Source organism: Parasteatoda tepidariorum, chromosome 4, assembly GCF_982258835.1.
Source record: "Parasteatoda tepidariorum strain Cologne lab strain chromosome 4, Ptep-v5.0, whole genome shotgun sequence".
Classification (NCBI taxonomy): domain Eukaryota; kingdom Metazoa; phylum Arthropoda; class Arachnida; order Araneae; family Theridiidae; genus Parasteatoda; species Parasteatoda tepidariorum.
In genome coordinates this window covers 69625784-69650762 of record NC_141758.1, presented here as the reverse complement: position 1 = coordinate 69650762, position 24979 = coordinate 69625784, and the positions used below count along the sequence as shown (strand labels likewise).

The 24979-nt window shown below is 28.9% G+C and overlaps 1 protein-coding gene across 13 annotated transcripts in view; it reads left to right on the top strand.

Annotated features, from left to right (window-relative positions):
- LOC107451978 (uncharacterized) overlaps window positions 1-24979 on the top strand; it is an 85272-nt gene that overhangs the window by 23001 nt on the left and 37292 nt on the right. For 12 of the 13 annotated variants that reach the window (XR_015433123.1, XR_015433125.1, XR_015433124.1 and 9 more), the window contains exons 8-15: window positions 1458-1653; window positions 13944-13978; window positions 16819-17035; window positions 18116-18165; window positions 20101-20242; window positions 21029-21075; window positions 22097-22313; window positions 23437-23486. Coding sequence is in view for 10 of the 13 variants with exons in the window: in XM_087161331.1 (XP_087017457.1) it covers window positions 1458-1653; window positions 13944-13978; window positions 16819-17035; window positions 18116-18165; window positions 20101-20242; window positions 21029-21075; window positions 22097-22313; window positions 23437-23486 (954 nt within the window). In the remaining 3 variants the exon portion in view is untranslated. The remainder of the gene's footprint in view (window positions 1-1457; window positions 1654-13943; window positions 13979-16818; window positions 17036-18115; window positions 18166-20100; window positions 20243-21028; window positions 21076-22096; window positions 22314-23436; window positions 23487-24979) is intronic. The other variant, XM_087161333.1, reaches the window with a different exon arrangement.

Below are 24979 nucleotides of genomic sequence, written 5' to 3'. Positions count from 1 at the left end.
CTCAGAATCTCATGTTTTTTACTCTGCATTCTGGTAGTTTCATCATCTGAATACGTTTCATAACTTACATATAAATGTTTGGAGGAATTCATATATCTTTACTAAAATTGCTTAGTCAAGAATTGCTAACTGTGACTAGTTAAATATAATTTTGTGACAATTTGATGCATGCTGTATATTTCCAAATATAAGCTGAGAAGTTTTAGAAAATTTTTGAAAGAAGTCTAAAGTGGGGCAGTTGGCTTATAATCCGATCCACTAACTTCGAAGAATTCCAGGATAGCATCACCAACAGGATTGCTTCTCCTTTTGTCAGACACCAGCGATAATCTGTAAATATCGCATAACATGCATGCATAACATAAAAATAATAGTTGAAAACGGAATGTCTACATGTAACGAGTGAGAAATATAAAAGGGACAAATTGAAGGGAATATTATTATTTTTGAATATTCTAGTTTACCTATTTTTAGGTGGATGCGAATACATAAACAAAAAAAAGGAAGACGCTAAAATCCAATAAATTCTATATCAGAATCTGATTCTTCCTAAAGTTTGGTAAATTCCTGTTCTGTCATCTGAAGATCTGGATTTAATAAATTGTCCAAATTTCTGATGTCTTTATATTAACTTGTGTCTTCATACACTAATTGAACTTCACTGCCATATATATTGATACTGATGTAACATTTTTTAAAAGATCTAGTTACGACATGAGTAGGTCTGTGCTACTTTTACCCTTTGTGCAACTGTTACTATATATACTGTTACTACAAGAGATAGCGTAAATATTTATTTTCAAGCATAGCTTATCTTGTTTTGTCACTTTGGCTTATATATGTGTTTTGAATTTTGGATGAATTTGAAAATAAAAAACGCATTCTTTTTCTTGTACATCGCTGGGGTTAGCAGTGATATGCTTATTTTTGTTGACAAAACTCTTTACAAAAGTGCTTAAAATATTTTAAAAACTTTTATTTTAAATATTTAGTTTTTTCCATTTACATTTCAGAAGAAGCCTACTTTTTTATTTCGATAATAAGGATTGGTCTCTTCATTGATGCAACAATTCATAAAGATTTCAACAGTGTCATTTAATTGTAAAAAAACACAATAAAACTTAAAAATTGATTTAAAAAATGTTAAGAGCTTTTTTTAATATTTATGTAGAATAATTTTTGTTGATAAATTGTTTTTAAATGTTATGAAAATACATAACTTTCCTTAGGAAGTGTTTTTCTAATAGTTTAGTTTCTTATTATAACCTTTAAGGGATTAAAATAATTTCTACATACATAGTTTTTATCCTTATATATATATTTTTATTAATTCTTCATGGTATGCAGGGCTTTTTTTACTTATTCATGTCATCTGCTTTTACTAATTTATGAACATAATACTGTAACTTTACGAATTATGAGTAATAATATAAATTCTATTCTAACTATAATTTTAGGATTTCCATGAAACTACTTTAAAATGCAACAGCTGCAAAAGATATATTCCAATAGGAGCAATGGATTCTCATTTGACTCTCTGTACATCAAAAAAATCTCCTTATTGTGATAAATTCGTGAAGAGCAATCTACAGACTCATTTAACTAAGTGTAATGATTGTAAAAAACTACAGCAAGAGTCACTTAATAATCAAAGTAAGTTTTTCTTTAAATAAATGACTAAGATAACTATAGAAACAGGGCCGGATTTACGTATAAGCTAAATAAGCTGTAGCTTGGGGCCCCGAGATGGCAAGGGCCCCCAGATCCAACTTTTTTCTTCTATTTTGAAGTTTTATTCAAAGTTGGAGCCCTCTGAAAACTAAAATACATTTTTTTTTCTTTTTTACATTGGTGAACGCTTTTTAAAATCTAATAGAAGTATTATAAAAGCTTTTTTTCCTTTTAATTATCCTAAATGTTTTAACTAGCTTAATTGTTTAATTTACTTAATTATTGTAATTGATTTTAATTTGTTATTTCACAAATTAATCGTACATAAATCCGTGAAATCCTTTCTTTCTTTATTTAAATGGTGGGCCACTATTCAATTCCCTCTTTGACAGGCCTATCTGCCAAAATCCTTGATTTGGTCTATTTTGGATGAAATTGAGATAACAGATGTGGTTTTACTTTAATTTTACTTACTGCTAATAGACAGAAGCAACATGTGATATTGCTTGATAGAGCATTGAAATCAAGTGATCATCAGCTAAACAAATGTTTAAATATATGTGTAAAAAATATTGTTCAAACCTCCTGTCTGACCAAATTTTCCATGTATCTCCGAAATATGAATTATGTTTAATTTGTAAAATATGATATTTCGTACACAAAATTCATTTATTTAGTTAGCTTATGATTTTATTGTTTATTGATCATACTTGTTCCTATTTTTAACTCCCTGATTTTTGTTGTTATTATGTGTTTAAAGTTAATAAGGCATCTAAATTTTTTAATTTATAAGGATTTCAAATTTTTAAAGCAAAGTCGAAATAACTTCTTAAAATTGCAAATTGAAACTATTTATAAAATTTTGACAGATTTGTTTTGTTTTTAAATCTGTGCATTTAATTTAATAAAATAAAAACAAATAAAAAATAAGTTTAAAAAATATAAATAAATGACTAGATAAAATATAAAACTGTGTTGTCAATGAAAAGGAACATATCTTTTAAACATTTTGAGTATTAATAAATTATTTAAAAATAAACAATTTTAAAAGGTAGAAAAGTTTTTTATTTGTTTAAAAGGCAAATTTTGTCCCATCATTTGATCAAGAGACTATTTAATATCTGTTTCGAAGAATCAGTCAGTCGCGTGTGGGTGTGTGGATGATGTAATCAAAAGAGGCATACAAAAAAAGCCAATTTAACTTCAGTTAATGCCCTCGCTATTATAGTTTTAAGCTCCTCGCAAAAATGTAGTAAAAAAGTTATACAAATTAATTGTCGCAAACAAATTAATATTAAGTAAGAACGAATCAAAAATGATATCAAAATATGCTGAATCACTAATGAGACAGGCGGGATGAAAGGCATCGAAACCAATTTGATTAAATAGTAAAACTAGAAAGTGTTTAAAAAATCAGGACATGTATCAGGCTTCAATTTTTTTTACTGCCACAAAATTTATCAGAGACAATTCGTTAGATTTCAATACGGGTTATGTTTTTTCTTTAATTAAATATTAAACATTAACTAATATTTGTCTTTCAAAGCTTTTCATTCTGTAATAACGAATGTCAAGCATTTAAAGTATCCAGTTCAAGAATGTCAAGTATCCAAATGACTTCATTTATTAAATTTAAAAAATATATATAAAATAATAATAATAAAATATCCGCAAGGCAGGTGTGTATATTTGGGGCTGATAATTATGAAATCTAACACAAAACTGTGAGATCGCGGGCTCTATTCCAGCTGATGACAGTTTTTAATTATTATTTCTTAATACTGAAAAATGTATTTCTTATTCATTTTAAACTATGCATGTTAAAAACTAATAATATAACAAGTATTTAAAAAACTAGAAAGCTACAGCACCTGTTCATTTTACACACTAACCCTCATGGTTGCTTCTGACTAATCATTGCAGATTAAGAGGAAAAACGGTTTATTTCCATCTTTTTATTCTACAAAAATTACGATTGAATTTCTATTTACATTTTGAAGATGACTAAAATTTGGCAAATCAATAAAATTGGTACCTCCTGCAGAGTTATTACCCAGTGAAGATGGACTCAAGGGTACTGAGTTCGAATCCCAGTGTTGACTGGTCGATACGAATTCTACACCCGGCTTACACCAGCCACTGTACCGAAGTAAAATATCCTCAGTGATAGACGGATCATAGGTTAGAGTCCTCTTGTTGTCAGACTGACAGTGGAAAGCTTTTGTGGTTTTCCTCATCATGTAACTTAAATTCTGGTCAGTTCCATCAAAACGTCCCCCTCCTAGACAAAAATTTCTTCCAATACCTGATCCTGGAGTTCCCTTGTGTTCTGAATTGAGTTTAAAATTAGAAGTCTAATAAGTTGAACACTCGTCACTAATAGTCGTAAACTCGAAATTGGGTTGGCTGTTCAATGACTATTATAAAATAAACTAATAATTTGGCCGGGATAGCCTGTTTGGTAGGGCGTTGAACTCGTGTTCGTGAGAATGGGATTTCGAATCCAGCCGGCCGAAGAATACCCATGTATAAAATGGTGACTGGTGCATGTTAAATCTGCCGTGGCCACAAAGTCCTCTAAGTTCTCACAACAAATCAATACCTCTGGGTACTGATCCAATTCTCTTGTCTTCTGGATTGAGTTCAAAATTATAAGATTATTATTCAATATTATACGGAGTTAAACATTTGTAGTCGTAAACTCAAAATTAAGTCGGTTGTTCAACGGCGGTTACAAAAAAAAAATTAAACTAATAATCAAATTGTATTTTCTTATGTTTGTGGGAACGAGAAATAGCGTTCCTACATTTTTACGGAACCAAAGACAACATCAAAACAATCACAAGATAAAAATAAACACTTTTATTTTCCTGGAAAATGATAGAGTCACAAAAGCTGCGTGACTAACTTAAAAACAAATTAAAATTCAAAATAGTGTATAACAGAGTAGTAGTGGTTTTGTGGTTTAACAGATGCATATATATACTGGAGAAAATGTGCGATGAATAATTACGACATCAGTATCCTGCAGTCAGTTGCAGTTAATTTCTGACAGCAGAAAGAATATCAGGATGAGAGGTCGCAAGTTCGGTATTCCGATCCGCCGGTCTGATCTAGGGAACTCTACAGTACTCCCCTTCCAGTCTGTAAGACGTTTAGGCTTGGAATGGCAGGACAAATCGAACTTTCCTTCCAGACCTAGTAGTTACTTCTGGCTTTACCATAGGAGACTGATTGGTAGAGTCTGAAACTTCATCCGATAGAAAATAGGCAGGCTTTAATCTGTCGATCGAAACACTAGATTTCTGACCTTCAAGATCTAGAACAAAAACTTTGTTAGTTCGTGAAATTACTTTAAATGGGCCTTTATAGGGCTGTTCCAAGGGACGTCGGACACTGTCTATCCTGACAAAAACGTGGCTACAAGACTGCAGATCTTTACTGATGAAGATTGGACGTGTGGCACCACGAGTATTCAGAGGAACAGGGCGCAAGTCTCTCATTTTTTCACGAAGTTTCTGTAAAAAATCAGAATGAGATGTTACAGGTTTAGAAAAAGAGTTGCGAAAAAATTCACCTGGAAGGCGTATCGAACAACCATACACCATTTCAACTGGTGTACAATCAATATCTCCCTTTAAACTTGAGCGAATGCCCAACAAAACTGTTGGTAAAACTTCCATCCAGCGCTCAGTTAGGTGGCATTTAATTGCATTTTTCAGGCTTCTATGGAACCTTTCTATAGCTCCATTACACTTTGGATTATAAGCTACCGTCCTGGTTTTCTGTGTTCCCAAAAACTTAGTCAAGGAAGAAAAAAGTTCAGATTCAAACTGACGACCTTGATCAGTTGTGACTGTCTCCGGAATACCAAATCTGGCTATCCAACCAGCAAAGAACGTTTCTGCAACTGTGTCAGCTGTCTGATTCTGCATTGGAAATGCCTCCGGCCACCTAGAAAAACGGTCAATACATGTAAGTAGGTACCTGTAATCTCTTGACGGTGGTAGCGGACCCACGATGTCTATATGAACATGCGAAAATCTGGCACTAGGAAGTCCATATTCTCCTAAAGGGGATTTCGTGTGGCGTCCAACTTTAGATTTTTGGCATGAGAGGCAAGTCTTGCACCAAAGCTTTATGTCTTTGGTCATGGATTTCCATACGAATCTCTTCTTGATGAGGTCTAAAGTTACTCTTCCTCCGGGATGAGATAAACCATGAAAAGTCTGAAAAATACTCCAACGAAAGTCTTTAGGAATGTATGGTCTTATATCACCAGTAGAAACATCACAAAAGATCGTTTTTGAATTTGGGAGATTCATAGGTTTAAGTTCGAGACCGGAATTAGACTCAAGTAAAGAGTGAAGCTCCGTGTCATTAACCTGTGCCTCCGCAATCTCTTCAAAATTTATATCACTTGAATTATTAAAACTAAAGGAAGAAATTCTCGAAAAAGTGTCAGCAACTATATTTTCACTACCGGGAATATGTCTTAAATCTGTAGTGTACTGACTAATAAACTCTAAATGTCGCATTTGCCTTGGAGAGCATTTCTCGCTTTTTTGTTGAAATGCGTAAATGAGAGGTTTGTGATCAGTGTACACTAGAAAATTTCGACCTTCAAGCATGTGCCGAAAATGTTTGATTGCTGAATAAATTGCAAGCAATTCCCTATCATAAGTGCTGTATTTTTGCTCTGCAGCATTAAGTTTGCGAGAATAAAAACTCAAAGGCTGTAATTCATTGTTTACTTTTTGTTGCAAAACTGCACCAATAGCAAAATCTGAAGAATCTACAGCAAGAGATAAATTTGCATTTGGTAAGGGATGTGCTAGCAAAACAGCATTTGCAATCGCATCTTTAACTGCCTCAAAAGCAGAAATTTCCCTATCAGTCCAAACTAGAGGTGTTTTATCTTTTTTAGCTTTACCTTTAGTTAAATCGTGTAAACAAGATTGGATTTTAGCTGCGTCTTTGAAAAATCTGTGATAAAAATTTACCATAGCTAAAAATCTGCGTAATTGTTCGACAAATTTAGGTAAAGGAAAGTCTCTTAAAGCTTTTACTTTTTCAGGTATAGGCTGAATACCATCCTTTGAAACTAAATATCCCAAAAAATTAACTTCATTAACACCAAAAACGCATTTTTCTAAGTTAATTATTAAATTGAAATCGTTTAAACGTTTAAGAACTTTGTCTAAATCCGATTTATGCTTTTCTTCGGTTTCAGAGAAAATGAAAATATCATCCAAATATGCTATACAGCAATCTATGTCTCTTAAAACATTATCAATAAAACGTTGAAATGTTTGTGCGGCATTTCTTAAACCGAAAGGCATAAATATATATTCAAAAAGTCCAATTGGTGTGATAACAGCTGTTTTAGGTATATCGGAAGTTTCAACTCTTATTTGGTTATATGCCTTTACTAAATCTAATTTAGAAAAAACAGTTTTTCCATTTAAATTATGCGAAAAATCCTGGATATGAGGTATCGGATATCTATCAGAAATAGTTTTGGCATTTAAACGACGAAAATCACCACATATTCGAAATTCTTCGTTTTTCTTTGGAACTAAATGTATCGGGCTTGCCCACGGGCTTTTAGATGGACGAACAATGCCTTGCTTTATTAAATCGGCGAATTCTTTACGAACAATTTTTAATTTCTCAGGCGATAGACGTCTTGCTTTAGAAAAAACCGGGTGTCCAAATGTTTCAATGCAATGTGTCACACCGTAGTCTTGGCGCGGTGCATTTTGATTGAAACTTAAAATATTCGGATATTTGATCAACAAATCATGATAACGGTTCTCCGAAACGTTCCAAAAAATCCGCACCAATAATAGGGCTTGACACATCAGTAATGATAAAATTGAAGTCGAACCTTCTACGCAAACCAAGATCTAGTTCTAAACGCTTATTGCCGTAAGTTGAAATTTTAGAACCGTTTGCAGCATACAAATTTAATTCCTGAATTATGTTATTTTTTGTTAAATTTTTAGGAAAACAGCTAACTGCAGCGCCGCTGTCTACGAGAAATCTGAAACCAGATATTTTATCATATACAAAAAGGCGACTGTGAAACTGGCTAACATCTGCCGTCGCTACATCAGACGAGCCGTTTAGTTTTCCGAAAATTGGCATGGTTGTATGCACTTGTGTGCTTTATTACCAAAACGATTATGATGCCAACATAATTTACCGGTACGTAGATTGTCAGGGGTACGACTACGTGAATTTGAATGACTGTATCGACGATTGCGACTTCTATCACGATTGCGTTGTCTAGCGGATCTAGATAATCTCTCAACGTTAGCGCTAAGAATCGAAATTTCTTCTCGCAATGATTGAAGAGTTAAATTATCCTGAGAATTTTTAACTTCAGATACCGATTGGAAACAAGATATTTCGCATATCTTATCGGCGATTAAAGCTAGTTCATTAATTGGGTCTTTGCAAACAGACAAAATTTGCTGCACATGAACTGGCAAACGTTGTTGCCACAAAGTACGCAATATATCGTTGTTAAGCTTTTGGCAAGAGAGATTTTGCATCTCTAACAGAAGCTGTGACGGTCGTTTATCACCCAACTGCAAATCCTGTAGCAACAATTTTAACTGAGCTGATTCTGATTGAGAAAAGGTTTCGATTATTTTAGATTTTAAACTCTCATATGCATTTGATTTGGGAGGGTTACGAATTATATCTCTTATAGAAGATAAAGCCTTACTGTCCAAAGCGGAAACTACACAATCGTATTTAGTTTCATCGGTTGTTATTCCTGCTATCACAAATTGTGATTCTAACTGGTGGAACCAAAGCTCAGGTTCTGCTTCCCAAAAAATAGGTGCTTTAAAAGCAACACGAGAAAGTTCTAAATTTTTAGTGTCCTTTTCCTCAACATCCATTATAAATGTCTATAATTACTATGCATAAAATTATTGATAAGAGAAAAATAGTCTTACTGTCAATTATGCAAGACACACGTAAGAATTTATCAACAATTAAATTACCAGATTAGCCCTACATTTACTTAAGTTAAAATACTTTACTTAATCAAAAGAGGCAAACAGGAGAATGACCAACTTCAACCTTCACATAAGTCATCACAATCGGTCAAGAAAGAAAACCAAAATCTCACTTACTTTAAAATTTGAAATATCCATGTAGTATTTTTCGGCGAAAGCGCCGCTTCGTCACAAGCGCCGCACCTCGATAAAAATGAATTTTTTTTAAAAAAAGTTATAGTAAGCGCCGCTCCGGCGCAAGCGCCGCAATGGCGCTGAACCGCGTATATCAGCATCCTTTCAGAAGAGACCTTTAAATTACCATTTAGAATATCTGTATAATAAAAAATTAAATTTTTTTATGCATTTCATAAAATAAAGTTTTAATTTCTAAATTATAATAAAAAATTTCTTTTTCAGCAAAAAAAAAGCAACAAAAAAGTTTTCTCTTTCAGCAAAAAAAAAGAAAAGAAAACAACAAAACTATATAAAATAAAGTTGTTCTTACTAGTTGGCACCGCGCCAAAAAACAGAAGAACAGCAAAAAGAATATTTATATGTTCAGTAGCTGAATTAAGGCTGAACTGATTGCAGGAATCCGTAAAACAATGCAATAAGAAAAATAAAATAAAAATTTATTAAAAGAAAGATTTTAAAATAAAAAGATTTTAAAATTTATTACCGTTAACAATTTGAGGAAAAACTAATACATAATAACGAAACAGCTAATAATAACGAAATAACTAATAATAACAAGAATAAGAAATAACTAAGCAGGCCCCAAAAAAATTCTGAAGAAATGAGCGAACGGGAAATAAGTTTCACTTTCACAATCTTTCAGGGTGGAGTTTTAGTGAGTAGAATGCCCTCTCCTTCAATGGAAATAACCCAATGTGACTCAATATTTAAAAGGGGTTGGGGAAAAGAAAAGGGTATGGGACCCCTAATCCAGCATTCCAAAATTTGGCACTTAATCTGATCTAATCTTTTTTTTAAATATTTTTTTAAAGAAATTTATATTGATAAGACAAAAAAAATCAGCTATATTCTTTTTATTTGGAATTTTATTCTGTTGAAGTAACTTACTTTATTTTATCTTTTAAAAATAAAAAAGAAGCTTGAAAAAAAAAAAATCTGTGTCAAAAGAAACATCTGTTTCTTAAGCAGTTTAAAATAAAGTGAGAAGTAAAAACACTTGCATTTCCAATGAACAAAATAAAGAAATGGAAGTTGGAAAAAAACTGATCAATCAATCTTGACAGCTGTGCTTTACCCCCAAATTTCCCTCTTCTGTTTGACCATAAATTGGCCACACCCAGTTGACATTGAAACTACCACGTGGACAACAAAATGAATTCTATCCCTTTTGCGGTTTTTTATTCGATTCATTAATTTTTTTTTATTTTGACGCTTTTTATTTTTTCTTGTTAATTGTTGCGCGCTTGTTTTTTTTTTATCGTTATTAGTTTTTAGCTTGTTTTTTGTTGATATTCATTGTTAGTTTCTTAGCATTAATTGTTAAAAAAAAATTTTTTTTTTGTAGTTCCCTGTTACCTTTTTTTTTTCTTCTTGCGAGGTAAGCGTCTTTCGTTAAAACAAAATGTTATCTAAAAGAAAAAACGAGAACTGTGATCTCGCTCTAAAGAAGAAACGATTATTTCTTCTTCATAGGATTCTGATTATTTCTTCTTGATTATATTATATAGATTATTATTTTGATTAGTAAAATTTCTCTTAAGATGGGCCAGTTTTAAATTCACCCCACTCCATCATAATCTACGATCGAAACTTGACTAAATTTATTGGTTTTTCTGAAATTAACAGTGGAATTGAATTATAGTAATATTTGGGGGCCATATTGGAATTTTGCGAAAGAGATCCGAAGTTCGGCATTTCGCCAGTCCCGCGAGTGTCGGGTTTAGGGTCCTATTCTTCCTTTTCTGTTCGCTTAAATTACTATTGCCAAGGCGCTAAATAGATTTCTAGATTGCGATTTTTCCTTAAGCTGGGGGTGGATACAAGATGCATACCTTTTAAATTTTCTCCTTATGCGATGTTTTTTTTTAAATTATTATTTCGTTTATTTATTTTCTTACAGGCTGCTGCCGAAAGTTTGCTAAGAATTGGCGATGTTCTGCAGCAGATCGCAATACGGGCGAATATTTCGTCGACTTCGTTATTAATTTTTTTTAATAGTCTTTCTCTCAGAAAATTATTTCATCTTAAATAACTTTCCTTGACAAATTTTTTTGCTACAAAAAAATATTTCGTCGGAAGCGCCGCTGCATCGGAAGCGCCGCATGTAGGAAAAAAACAACTTTTTTTTCGATAGCGCCGCGGCTCTTCCGCCGAAAAATTTGTTTTAACACACCACTTTCGTAGATAGAATTATCCGATGACTGGAAACCACTGTATTCTATATGTTGTTATCTTTCTTCGGTCAACCGTAGTAATTCACCGGGTCACCATTATGTGGGAACGAGAAATAGCGTTCCTACATTTTTACGGAACCAAAGACAACATCAAAACAATCACAAGATAAAAATAAACACTTTTATTTTCCTGGAAAATGATAGAGTCACAAAAGCTGCGTGACTAACTTAAAAACAAATTAAAATTCAAAATAGTGTATAACAGAGTAGTAGTGGTTTTGTGGTTTAACAGATGCATATATATACTGGAGAAAATGTGCGATGAATAATTACGACATCAGTATCCTGCAGTCAGTTGCAGTTAATTTCTGACAGCAGAAAGAATATCAGGATGAGAGGTCGCAAGTTCGGTATTCCGATCCGCCGGTCTGATCTAGGGAACTCTACATGTTCTTTCTAACTCCTTGCTTATTTTTGACACACCTTCATAATTTCATGTTTCTAAGTCATACAGCAGCAAAGCGAAATGCAACGTTAAAAAAAAAAAAAACAATTTAGAAAAAAATTTCGAAAAAAAAAAAAACATCATTTTAAATTCCAACTAACATATATTCAGAATTTCAGGGAAAAAAAAACTCTGTTAAACATATAATGGTCCTTCTAACATGCCAAATCTTTACTCTGTTCTTAAAATGTACTTATGATGTTCTTAAAATGAGTTTCTGTTTTTTTTCTCGTTCAAAAAATATGTGCAATAATAGAAAGGCTGTACATTATAGTCCCATCACAACCAATATATTTAACAATCAAGCAATATTATCAAATTTTTAATAATATAATGTTAATATTCAGCAATAAAAAATACGACAGTTTACTTTAGGTGTATAGAAATAGAATTGAACTTAAAAGGGCCCCATCATTTTCAGTAGCTTAGGGCCCCGCCAAGCTTAAATCCGGCCCTGTATAGAAATACATATCAAGTGATTGCAAAGATTCATTTCTGATTTGAAATCAAATCAAATACAAAAAAAAAGTGTATTTTCCATCATTTACTGTAGACTTTTTTTTTTAACATTTTATACATTTTCAAAATTTTTTATTTGCAAAAATTAAATGCTTGTTTTATTCCACCTAATAACAAATTTTATTTCCTCCACAGAATAAATATTTTTCCCATTTAATTTATTTTATCTAAAATAGAATACATGAATGCATAAATTGACAGGGCCAGGCACTATTGAGCAACATGTAAAAAATAGGCCTTTTTAATTGACCAAATGTGAAAGTATTGCTACATTTTAAAAATAAATAAAAGAAGTCCCTAGCATTTTTTGCCCCGTTCTATTTGTCTCTATCCTATAAACTCATTCTATATTACATTTTTCTTTAAAGCAATTTAGATTAACCATGAACCTTTGCAATCACCTGGTAGAGATTTTTTAAATTTATTTGCCCGGATAATCAGGAGTATATTGTATGTTTGGTTGCAAAAAAATTTAATAAAAACTCATTATGTATTTTACAGGAACTTTTCAACCTTTTTACCACTTTTTAATTTTTTTATTGAATGTTATGTTGTTTTAGAAGATTGAAAAATAGTGCATGTTTCGATAAATTAATTTTATTAAATTAATAAGTTAACTATAGAACTTAGTTAACTATAGAACTTAATATATATTAATAAGTTAACTAAATGCATGTATAGATTTATTGATTTTGAAAAAATATCCCAGAGATACAGCACAATTTTTAAAAGGATACATATTTTATGACTCAACTTTTCAAATTAATCATATTTTCTAGATTACAGTTATCTTTTATGACTTTAAGGTCAAAAATGTGAATCCTATCCAATAAAAATTAATTGCCTATTTGTGTTGAATTTTGTTAATAGTTTTTTGCTCTAATTCATTAACATCTTTAAAGTCTTAAAATCAACCCATTGTCATTAAATCATATTATCTATAAATTCAACTGTAAAAATAAAAATTATTCATAGTGTTTATTTTTGTCTTCATAACAAAGTGAATGTGTAATTTTTAACATAAACTGGAATATCGACTCTCAATCTCTCTCTCTTTTTTTTTTATAAAAATTCATTTCACCAACGAAACCTCTCATTTATTTTCGATTGTCATGAATTTGTTTACGTTGAAAAATAAGATCAACAGGCTAAATGCCAAAGGTTTAATTGTATCAAGTATATTGTTATTTTTAAATTTTTTTTTGCATTTAACTGCATTATTATTAAAAGCTTGCTAACTATCAATTTTTGATCTGTTTTATGGTTATTTTGAAGTGGTTCTAAATATATCTGAAAAAGGTGACAGTATGTAAGTAAATTACTTTGATCAGAGTTTTATTATGTTACTGTTTTGAATGCCATTTAAAGCCTAACCTATCTATCGAAACTATGTTGATTTCATGATCCCACTTTTATTGCTAACTCAAATGCTACATATAAAAACAATTTTTATGTTTCAATAAAAAAAAAATTTTAATATTGTATTTTTTTTTAATTACATTGTAATATCTACATATCTAATCAATTTTTTAAAATGAGAGTTAAATAATGATTTTATTTAATTCTCGGAAATTTTTTAATTTCTTTTATACTAGTTTAACCTATATTTTTAAAGAAACTATTTAAAAACTATTGTTGAATTTCAAAATTATGCATTATTCTGTCGCTTTGTACTCACTAAACACCATTATTTTAACAGGAAAGCTGTTTTATTTTTAAAAATAATTCTATAATTGTGGGATTCGTTTAAAAAGTTTGATATGAAGAAATCTTATTTTCTCTTGCATATATACTATTTTCATTGGTTATTTTGATAAATAATTTTTCTTCGGACTAACTTATTATTTCCATAATTTTTTTTAGATACTGGAGCAAAGCCAAAGAATAAAAATTTAGAAGTAAGAAGCTTTTATTTTCTTTGAACAAGAAAATCATGGGCATTTGAATACATATATAGTGTATATAGCATTTGAATATTAATAAAGTAGGGTTTCAAATGCCTAACTCAACAAATATATGCTATAATTTTAGGAAGAATTGAAAGAAACCGTTATTTCATGCATCTATATTCTAAATTTCACATACTTATTTTTTATATTTCATGTGACAATGTATCATTTCGAAATTGAGAAACATGGAGGAAGTTCACATGGAGTAAAATATGTTTAAAAGTGTGCAGTTTCAATTGAAGTTCTACATAATGAACTAAGCTATAAAATAAAACGCAGTGATGTTTTTTCATCCGAATTAAAATAATTTTTGGATCGTCTTAAAAAATCATTACTGTAATTTCTTTTTAAATGTTTCTGATTTATAAAGATTTTGAAGACACTTTGAAAGAGCATCTCAACCCAGTGCAGTCTGACCACCCATAATATTATTTTAAAGTGTATTGAATAAATATGTGATTAATAGGTTTAAAGATAGTAACTTACAACATCTTTATTTGGTAGGAATTATTTTTTAAACCAATATTTTAATTTTTTTGATTATTACTGAAAAGTTCCCAGAAAAAAATTTCTTTTATTCATATGAAAGCTTAATAAGTAAATTATTAAAAGTAAGAGTTTTTCAAAATCTGGAAGTAAATATAAGTATCGTAATTTCACAGAGATACACCGCCCTGGGATATGTACCACACTTTCAAAATCTAACTAAAAAATAAAAGTTTTTCTTCAGATATCATTGGATATACTCACAAAATTTTACTGAGTAATCGTTCACAGAGTTTCACCGCATCTCTTACAAATAATAAGTTGTATATAAAATAAATTATTAAACGTTTAAAATAATTATTAATATACAATAAGTTAATATGCAATCTTACTTAAAATCAGAAATTATGCATTATAATAGTTTTTATCATAACTTTTCAAATGTACACGAAATTATACAGTGTACAATTGTTTGCAATTCAAATACAACACAATCCCACACAGATATTATATACTAATTTAAAATATTAGAACTTTATGTAAACTAACTGATTAAGAACCTAAATATAATTAAACTACGTTATCAAAATACAATAATTTTATTTGAAGTAATTAGCTTAAATATTAATAAATCAAGTAATTAAACTGCTGAAAAGTCTTACAATAATTGAAAAAAATATTTAAAATAATTAAATAAAATAAAATATAAGTCTTGTTTTTATTAAAATTGTATTACACAAAACAAACTCTAATGCATGCCCTTTCTTTCTGCTAATTTTAAATTTATAAAATTGCCAAATGATAAATAGCTAAAAAACCTTTAAAAAAATTATTAAAAAAAAAGACATGAAAATAAAACAAATCTCTTTTTGTACAAAATTAAAGCTTAAAATGATCATGAATGCAATATTTTTTTATAATTAATTTATAATATCGTAGTTATAAATAAAACAACTGATTAAACTGCTAGAAATTATTAAAATAAACATAAATATAAAATAAATATGGTAGATATTTTTATCCACTTTCTCATCACATTGCATCAATTTACTCCTGCATCTCTACATTTTGTAATCGTATATTTCCAAAAGTAAAAATAAGCTAAGGTCAACTTTATTATTTTTATTAAGTTGACCTTAACTGAGATTTTTTCTTTGCCGTGTTGATTATCGTTCTAAATTACTGAAAATGCGTGATTTTCGCACTTTTCTCTGCAATATTTATCAGAAGCTAATTATTTTATCATAATGATATAAAACTTTTGAAAATGTTTTTGAATTTTATTGATTTTATATTTAGAAATTAAGAACTTTCAATGATAGAAAAAATAATTTTTCTATCGATTGGTGTATTATGCACATTAATACATAATTTGCTCTAATAATTTTCGTCACAGATCCTAATTATGATTCTTTTTTTGGAAAGTGATTAAAAATATTTTTAGAATGCTTAAAAAGTACTTAAAAGGTGCTTATTTTTTGTTGAAAAATCTGACTAAACACCCTGCTTTTAGCTAAACATTGTATTTTGAATATATTATAATTAAGAAAAACATATGGTGTACATGCAGTAATAATTTGTTTCTGCTGATGACGGAAGATAATTTTAAAAATTAGGTGAAAAATAAAATTTACAACAGCTCCTAATTCCCATTTAGACTTTTAATTGTGGGAAGCAAAATTATTAATGCTTGCTACATTTAAAAACATAATAAGATTAAAAAACAGTACCTAACTTTTTATTATTGCCCATTTCTCTATCCATTTTATTGATGAAAAGCCTGGAGTCTTGTGGTTCTCAATTATTTCCTATTATTATTACACAAAAAAAGTAAAGCCGAGTGCACTAAATAATAATTGGGAACCTGTTTCAATCAACAGAGTTATTCAGGTGAAACCGGCTCAATTGTGGTTCCAAAAAGTGGCAAAAACATTAAGCGTTTTGAAATATTCCCTACATGCTATGTGTATTAAAATACAATATGCATACATTAATTTAAAAGATAAACATCAACCTTGTCCATAAAAGAAGTGTACCGATATTATTTGTTTATTAAAGTAAAAGTAAAAAAAATTTCATTAGTTTGCATGTAGATTTTGAAGCGTTTCTGTTCCGGAGTTGCAGGCATACTACTAAATAACATAGGAAAATAAATTTATTCAAAAAAATAGCTTCAAATTTTAGGAGTCTCTCTGAATTGATCCATGCATGGCATGTGGACGTGCAACTATACAATTCAACTTTGGTTACTTTTATTTTAACTTATAAATTAGACATGTTATTAATACACATTTTACTTTCAGACAAATTTATATCCTTCAATGGGAGATCGTTTGCTGTGCCCATACTGTTCCATGAATTTTCTGCCAAAGCGTTTTGACAATCACAAGAAATACTGCAAATTGGCACTAGTAGAATGTCCTATTTGCCAAGGCACTTATCACATTGAAGAAAAAGAGGAGCATAGAACTACTTGTGATGCATTAGATTTTGTACTAATTCCAGAGAGTGACTTGAAATGTACTAGTTTTATTTTATGTTCTGCTTTCACTTTTTTCATAGTGTTTAGATTAAGTCATGTTTTTATTATTTTTCCATTAATTTTTTGTGATTTCTCTATGTTTTGGGCATTTACCCGGATAATCTTTTTTTTTTTTTTTTTTTTTGTTGTTGTTCTAAGAGTTTGAACAGTTTTATATCCTTTCTTATTTTGTTTTTCTATTAGTTATTTGTTTTTAATAGATTCTTATTTTTTCATTGTTATTGTAGTTATAGTTATTCACAAGTTAATCCTCATTCCTTATATCCATCTGAGAAATTTGAAAAATGTTTAATCTGCAAAATTGAGAATAATTTATTAAGTTTTTAAATTTATTTCTCTTTAAAAATGGCTTCAGGTTGTGGAATAAAAATTCCATCATGCTATAATCTGTACACTTATTCAAATATTTATCATGAAAGTATTGTTTCATGTTTTAATTGTATTATTATATATATTTTCTATTGATTTATGGAAAGTAAGTTCTTACTTGAATAGAAAGTTGTGAAAGTTTCATTTGTTCTTAAATACATTTATTTTTGTATTAAACATGTAAAGACTTGTTTAAGTTCATAATAATGAGACACAGCTGCCAACTACTACATTTTATTAAAAATATTTATGAGTGGCAAACAATTAAAAACCAAAGCTTTCAGAATTCTGTGTAATTTTGCCAATATTCAGAAGCCTTACCACAAGATTGCCAGAACAAAGCAGTGTTTCATATGAACTTTTGAATTATTTTCATGTAGTGGTGTGGAAAATAACTTCAAATAAAATTTACAAAACATAGAATCATTAATCAAAACAAACGTAGCTACCACTAGAGGAAATTTTCCCGAAATCGGTAGGAAGTTTGCAGCCCTGTAATCAGACATTTTTGCTGTAGAAACCATCTTTTCACATTAGCAATAGCATTAGTTACATTTTTATTTTTTTTCTTATCTTCTTAATGACCTGTTGGCAGAAATGAATTGTTGAAATTTAAATAGGTAACATGCATGAAATGATATTACTTTGTTGTAGCACCATTGAGTATATCTAATTAATTCTTCATTTAGTGGAATTGCAGAATAAGTTTGGAACTTTACGTTCAGGAGAAAATCTGAGAGTGAGTATAGCTATCAGTTTAATTATCTTTTATTTTTTGAAATAAAAGTTGTGGTTCTTTCGAGAAAAGTATGTTTTACAAAACTTAATTTTATAATGTATCATAGAAAACAGTCTTACAAGCTCAGAATCGCATTTTTTTACTCTGCATTCTGGTAGTTTCAACATCTGAATAAGTTTCATAACTTTCATATAAATGTTTGGAGGAATTTATATATCTTTACTAAAATTGCTTGGTCAAGAATTGCCAACTGTGACTAGTTAAATATAATTTTGTGACAATTTGATGCATGCCGTATATTTCCAAATATAAGCTGAGAAGTTTTAGAAAATTTTTGAATGAAGTCTAAAGTGGGGCAGATAGCTTATAATCCGATCCACTAACCTTTGAAGAATTCCAGTATAGCATCACCAACAGGATTGCTTCCCCTTTTGTCAGACACCAGCGTTAATCTGTAAATATTGCCTAACATGCATGCATAACATAAAAATAATAGTTGAAAACGGAATGTCTACATGTAACATTTAAAAGTGAAAAATATAAAAGGGACACATTGAAAGGAATATTATTATTTTTGGATATTCTAGTTTACCTATTTTTAGGTGAATGCGAATACATAAAAAAATAAAAGGAACACACTAAAATCCAATAAATTCTATATCAGAATCTGATTCTTCCTAAAGTTTGGTAAATTCCTGTTCTGTCATCTGAAGATCTGGATTTAATAAATTGTCCAAATTTCTGATGTCTTTATATTAACTTGTGTCTTCATACGCTAATTGAACGTCACTGCCGTATATATTGATACTGATGTAACATTTTTTAAAAGATCTTGTTACGACATGGGTAGGTCTATGCTACTTTTACCCTTTGTGCAACTGTTACTATATGTACTGTTACTACAAGAGGTAGCGTAAATATTTATTTTCAAGCATAGCTTATCTTGTTTTGTCACGTCGGCTTATATATGAGTTTTGAATTTTGGTGAATTTGAAAAAAAAAACCCATTCTTTGACTTGTACATCGCTGGGGTTAGCAGTGATATGCTTCTTTTTGTTGACAACTCTTTACAAAAGTGATTAAAATATTTTAAAAACTTTTATTTTGAAATATTTAGTTTTTTTCCATTTACATTTCAGAAAAAGCCTACTTTTTTATTTCAATAATAAGAATTGGTCTCTTCATTGATGCAACAATTCATAAAGATTTCATTGTCATTCAATTTTAAGAAAACACAATAAAACTTAAAAATTGATTTAAAAAATGTTAAGAGCTTTTTTTGATATTTATGTAGAATAATTTTTGTTGATAAATTGTTTTTAAATGTTATGAAAATACATAACTTTCCTTAGGAAGTTTTTTTCTAATAGTTTAGTTTCTTATTATAACCATTAAGGGGTTAAAATGATTTCTACATACATAGTTTTTATCCTTATATATATATTTTTATTAATTCTTCATGGTATGCAGGTCTTTTTTTGCTTATTCAAGTCATCTGCTTTTACAAATTTATGAACATAATACTATAACTTTACAAATTATGACTGATGATATAAATCCTATTCTAACTATAATTTTAGGATTTCCATGAAACTACTTTAAAATGCAACGACTGCAAAAAATATATTCCAATAGGAGCAATGGGTTCTCATTTGACTCTCTGTAAATCAAAAAAATGTCCTTATTGTGATAAAATCTTGAAGAGCAATCTACTGACTCATTTAACTAAGTGTAATGATTATAAAAAACTACAGCAAAAGTCGTTTAATAATCAAAGTAAGTTTTTTTTTAAATAAATGACTCGTGGCTCAATTATATGACTCATTAATCTAGAGAAAATTAAAATAAAAGTGAATGAATAATCAAATTTTTATTGTACAGTCTTTAAAATGTGTTTTTATTTTTCATTACAAAGTACCATTCTAATTCAAATAGGAATCTGCCAAAGAAGAATGTGGAATTTGTTCTTTGATAGTACCCAAAGATAATCTTTCTGAGCACTTTAGTAAATGTGTTGTGGAAAATTCTAATAATCCTTATTCAGAATGTGGAATGTCTACACCTCTGCCCATAGCAAGTATGATTATTTAAAAGTACAATGATTTGACATTGCCTATGCAAAAATATTTAGTTTCAAATAAAAAATTCCTATGCTTAGTGAGCTAGAAATTTTAGAAATTGATTATATGGGAGACATTGAGTTGGATTTATTTTTTTCTAATTTTCGATTCATTATATTCATTCAGCTTTTGAAAATAAATTTCCTGTTAAAGATATTCATTCTTGTAATAAATAAGTTAAAATATATAAATAAGTTATAGATATTCATCTTATAAATTAACCTTTTTATTTTTATAGCTTAGCTTTATTTATGAAGTAAAAATAAAAATAATTGGTAAATAATTTTAAGTATGGGTGAATAATGTTTTCTGCTGCCAACAATGCTGCCTATTTACACCTTATTTACCTTTTCATTTGCTGAATTCTCTGAACTTAAATAATATAAACTCAAGTCATGAAAACACTATAAAAACTTGATTTACTTTTGAAATAAAAATAATTAAGAATACAAATATTAGGTTAAGCATTAACAGTTTCTCATTGGCAAAAGCTAATAAAGAATAACACAATTATTTTCTGTGAAAGTTTTTGGAGACAAAAGCTACACTTCATGTAAATGGTCGGTCTTTACAACTATTGTTAATTTTTTCTTGCAAATAACTATACTAGAAATTGAAACATATTATTTTATATAATTTTGAGTCTAGCCCATATTAAAATAATTATATTAATTGAGTAACGAAAATTGAAGTTTTTAAATTGTGTCATTAAATACTTTTTCATAATTGTATCATAATTTTAGGTTGTGCAGATAGTTCTAAAATTAAAATGCATACTGATGGTGCAAAAGTAAGTATTTCTTACAATGATATTGTTATTTGTATTTTACATTTTGTTCTGAGCAAACTTTCAATGATAGAGCATTATACCATTCAAGAGCATTATACCATTTTAAAATTTAAAAAAAAAATTGCAAAGAAAATCTTGTCATTATTTAATTGATAGATTGCATAATTACTTGAGCTTTCTCATTTTATCTTTATTGCCTGAGCTTTTATGCTTTATATTTATGCAAGGGAATAAAAAAGTTTAACATTCGATCGTTAATTTAAAAATTATTAACTGTTAAACTTGTTGTAAAAATACCAAGTGTGGACCTTTACAATATGTTGAAATGCAATAAAGGTTACATTTAATGTGCTTTTGTTTGAATTTGTTTGAAAACTATAAAGTTTTAAGTGTTTTTTTTTTCACAGTTTTTTTTCTATTTATTCATTGTTGTAGGATAATCTATTCATCTTTATGAAAATCTTTATTTTACAATCTCTAGCTTTGATTTATGTCAAAAGTATATATATAAGAAAGGAGATTAGATGTTATAAACTACAAAACTTAATATTTGTATTAAAATTTTTAAAAATATAAACTTATTTAAGATATAAAATTCATTGCCAATTTTTAATCCTTAAAATGATATTCATATCCTCAACAAGTATACTTTATGTAATACATATTTTTAATTTTTATTACCTCTAAAGTTAGATTGTAAAAAAAAAATGCTAAGCACTCAGTCTGAAAGTATGTACTAACTTTTATTCCTTCATATTATTTGTTTATTAAAGTAAAAGTTTTAAAAAAATTTCATTAGTTTGCATATAGTTTTTGAAGCGTTTCTCTTCACCATTTGTAGACATACTACTAAATAAGATTGGAAAATAAATTTATTCAAAAAATTATCATCAAATTTTAAGAATTTCCCTGAATGTATCCAATCCTTGGCATGTGGACGTGCAACTATATAATTCAACTTTGGTTACTTTTATTTTAACTTATAAATTAGACATGTTATTAATACACATTTTACTTTCAGACAAATTTATATCCTTCAATGGGAGATCGTTTGCTGTGCCCATACTGTTCCATGAATTTTCTGCCAAAGCGTTTTGACAATCACAAGAAATACTGCAAATTGGCACTAGTAGAATGTCCTATTTGCCAAGGCACTTATCACATTGAAGAAAAAGAGGAGCATAGAACTACTTGTGATGCATTAGATTTTGTACTAATTCCAGAGAGTGACTTGAAATGTACTAGTTTTATTTTATGTTCTGCTTTCACTTTTTTCATAGTGTTTAGATTAAGTCATGTTTTTATTATTTTTCCATTAATTTTTTGTGATTTCTCTATGTTTTGGGCATTTACCCGGATAATCTTTTTTTTTTTTTTTTTTGTTGTTGTTCTAAGATAGGATAATCTTTTTTTTTTTTTTTTTTTTGTTGTTGTTCTAAGAGTTTGAACAGTTTTATATCCTTTCTTATTTTGTTTTTCTATTAGTTATTTGTTTTTAATAGATTCTTATTTTTTCATTGTTATTGTAGTTATAGTTATTCACAAGTTAATCCTCATTCCTTATATCCATCTGAGAAATTTGAAAAATGTTTAATCTGCAAAATTGAGAATAATTTATTAAGTTTTTAAATTTATTTCTCTTTAAAAATGGCTTCAGGTTGTGGAATAAAAATTCCATCATGCTATAATCTGTACACTTATTCAAATATTTATCATGAAAGTATTGTTTCATGTTTTAATTGTATTATTATATATATTTTCTATTGATTTATGGAAAGTAAGTTCTTACTTGAATAGAAAGTTGTGAAAGTTTCATTTGTTCTTAAATACATTTATTTTTGTATTAAACATGTAAAGACTTGTTTAAGTTCATAATAATGAGACACAGCTGCCAACTACTACATTTTATTAAAAATATTTATGGAGTGGCAAACAATTAAAAACCAAAGCTTTCAGAATTCTGTGTAATTTTGCCAATATTCAGAAGCCTTACCACAAGATTGCCAGAACAAAGCAGTGTTTCATATGAACTTTTGAATTATTTTCATGTAGTGGTGTGGAAAATAACTTCAAATAAAATTTACAAAACATAGAATCATTAATCAAAACAAACGTAGCTACCACTAGAGGAAATTTTCCCGAAATCGGTAGGAAGTTTGCAGCCCTGTAATCAGACATTTTTGCTGTAGAAACCATCTTTTCACATTAGCAATAGCATTAGTTACATTTTTATTTTTTTTCTTATCTTCTTAATGACCTGTTGGCAGAAATGAATTGTTGAAATTTAAATAGGTAACATGCATGAAATGATATTACTTTGTTGTAGCACCATTGAGTATATCTAATTAATTCTTCATTTAGTGGAATTGCAGAATAAGTTTGGAACTTTACGTTCAGGAGAAAATCTGAGAGTGAGTATAGCTATCAGTTTAATTATCTTTTATTTTTTGAAATAAAAGTTGTGGTTCTTTCGAGAAAAGTATGTTTTACAAAACTTAATTTTATAATGTATCATAGAAAACAGTCTTACAAGCTCAGAATCGCATTTTTTTACTCTGCATTCTGGTAGTTTCAACATCTGAATAAGTTTCATAACTTTCATATAAATGTTTGGAGGAATTTATATATCTTTACTAAAATTGCTTGGTCAAGAATTGCCAACTGTGACTAGTTAAATATAATTTTGTGACAATTTGATGCATGCCGTATATTTCCAAATATAAGCTGAGAAGTTTTAGAAAATTTTTGAATGAAGTCTAAAGTGGGGCAGATAGCTTATAATCCGATCCACTAACCTTTGAAGAATTCCAGTATAGCATCACCAACAGGATTGCTTCCCCTTTTGTCAGACACCAGCGTTAATCTGTAAATATTGCCTAACATGCATGCATAACATAAAAATAATAGTTGAAAACGGAATGTCTACATGTAACATTTAAAAGTGAAAAATATAAAAGGGACACATTGAAAGGAATATTATTATTTTTGGATATTCTAGTTTACCTATTTTTAGGTGAATGCGAATACATAAAAAAATAAAAGGAACACACTAAAATCCAATAAATTCTATATCAGAATCTGATTCTTCCTAAAGTTTGGTAAATTCCTGTTCTGTCATCTGAAGATCTGGATTTAATAAATTGTCCAAATTTCTGATGTCTTTATATTAACTTGTGTCTTCATACGCTAATTGAACGTCACTGCCGTATATATTGATACTGATGTAACATTTTTTAAAAGATCTTGTTACGACATGGGTAGGTCTATGCTACTTTTACCCTTTGTGCAACTGTTACTATATGTACTGTTACTACAAGAGGTAGCGTAAATATTTATTTTCAAGCATAGCTTATCTTGTTTTGTCACGTCGGCTTATATATGAGTTTTGAATTTTGGTGAATTTGAAAAAAAAAACCCATTCTTTGACTTGTACATCGCTGGGGTTAGCAGTGATATGCTTCTTTTTGTTGACAACTCTTTACAAAAGTGATTAAAATATTTTAAAAACTTTTATTTTGAAATATTTAGTTTTTTTCCATTTACATTTCAGAAAAAGCCTACTTTTTTATTTCAATAATAAGAATTGGTCTCTTCATTGATGCAACAATTCATAAAGATTTCATTGTCATTCAATTTTAAGAAAACACAATAAAACTTAAAAATTGATTTAAAAAATGTTAAGAGCTTTTTTTGATATTTATGTAGAATAATTTTTGTTGATAAATTGTTTTTAAATGTTATGAAAATACATAACTTTCCTTAGGAAGTTTTTTTCTAATAGTTTAGTTTCTTATTATAACCATTAAGGGGTTAAAATGATTTCTACATACATAGTTTTTATCCTTATATATATATTTTTATTAATTCTTCATGGTATGCAGGTCTTTTTTTGCTTATTCAAGTC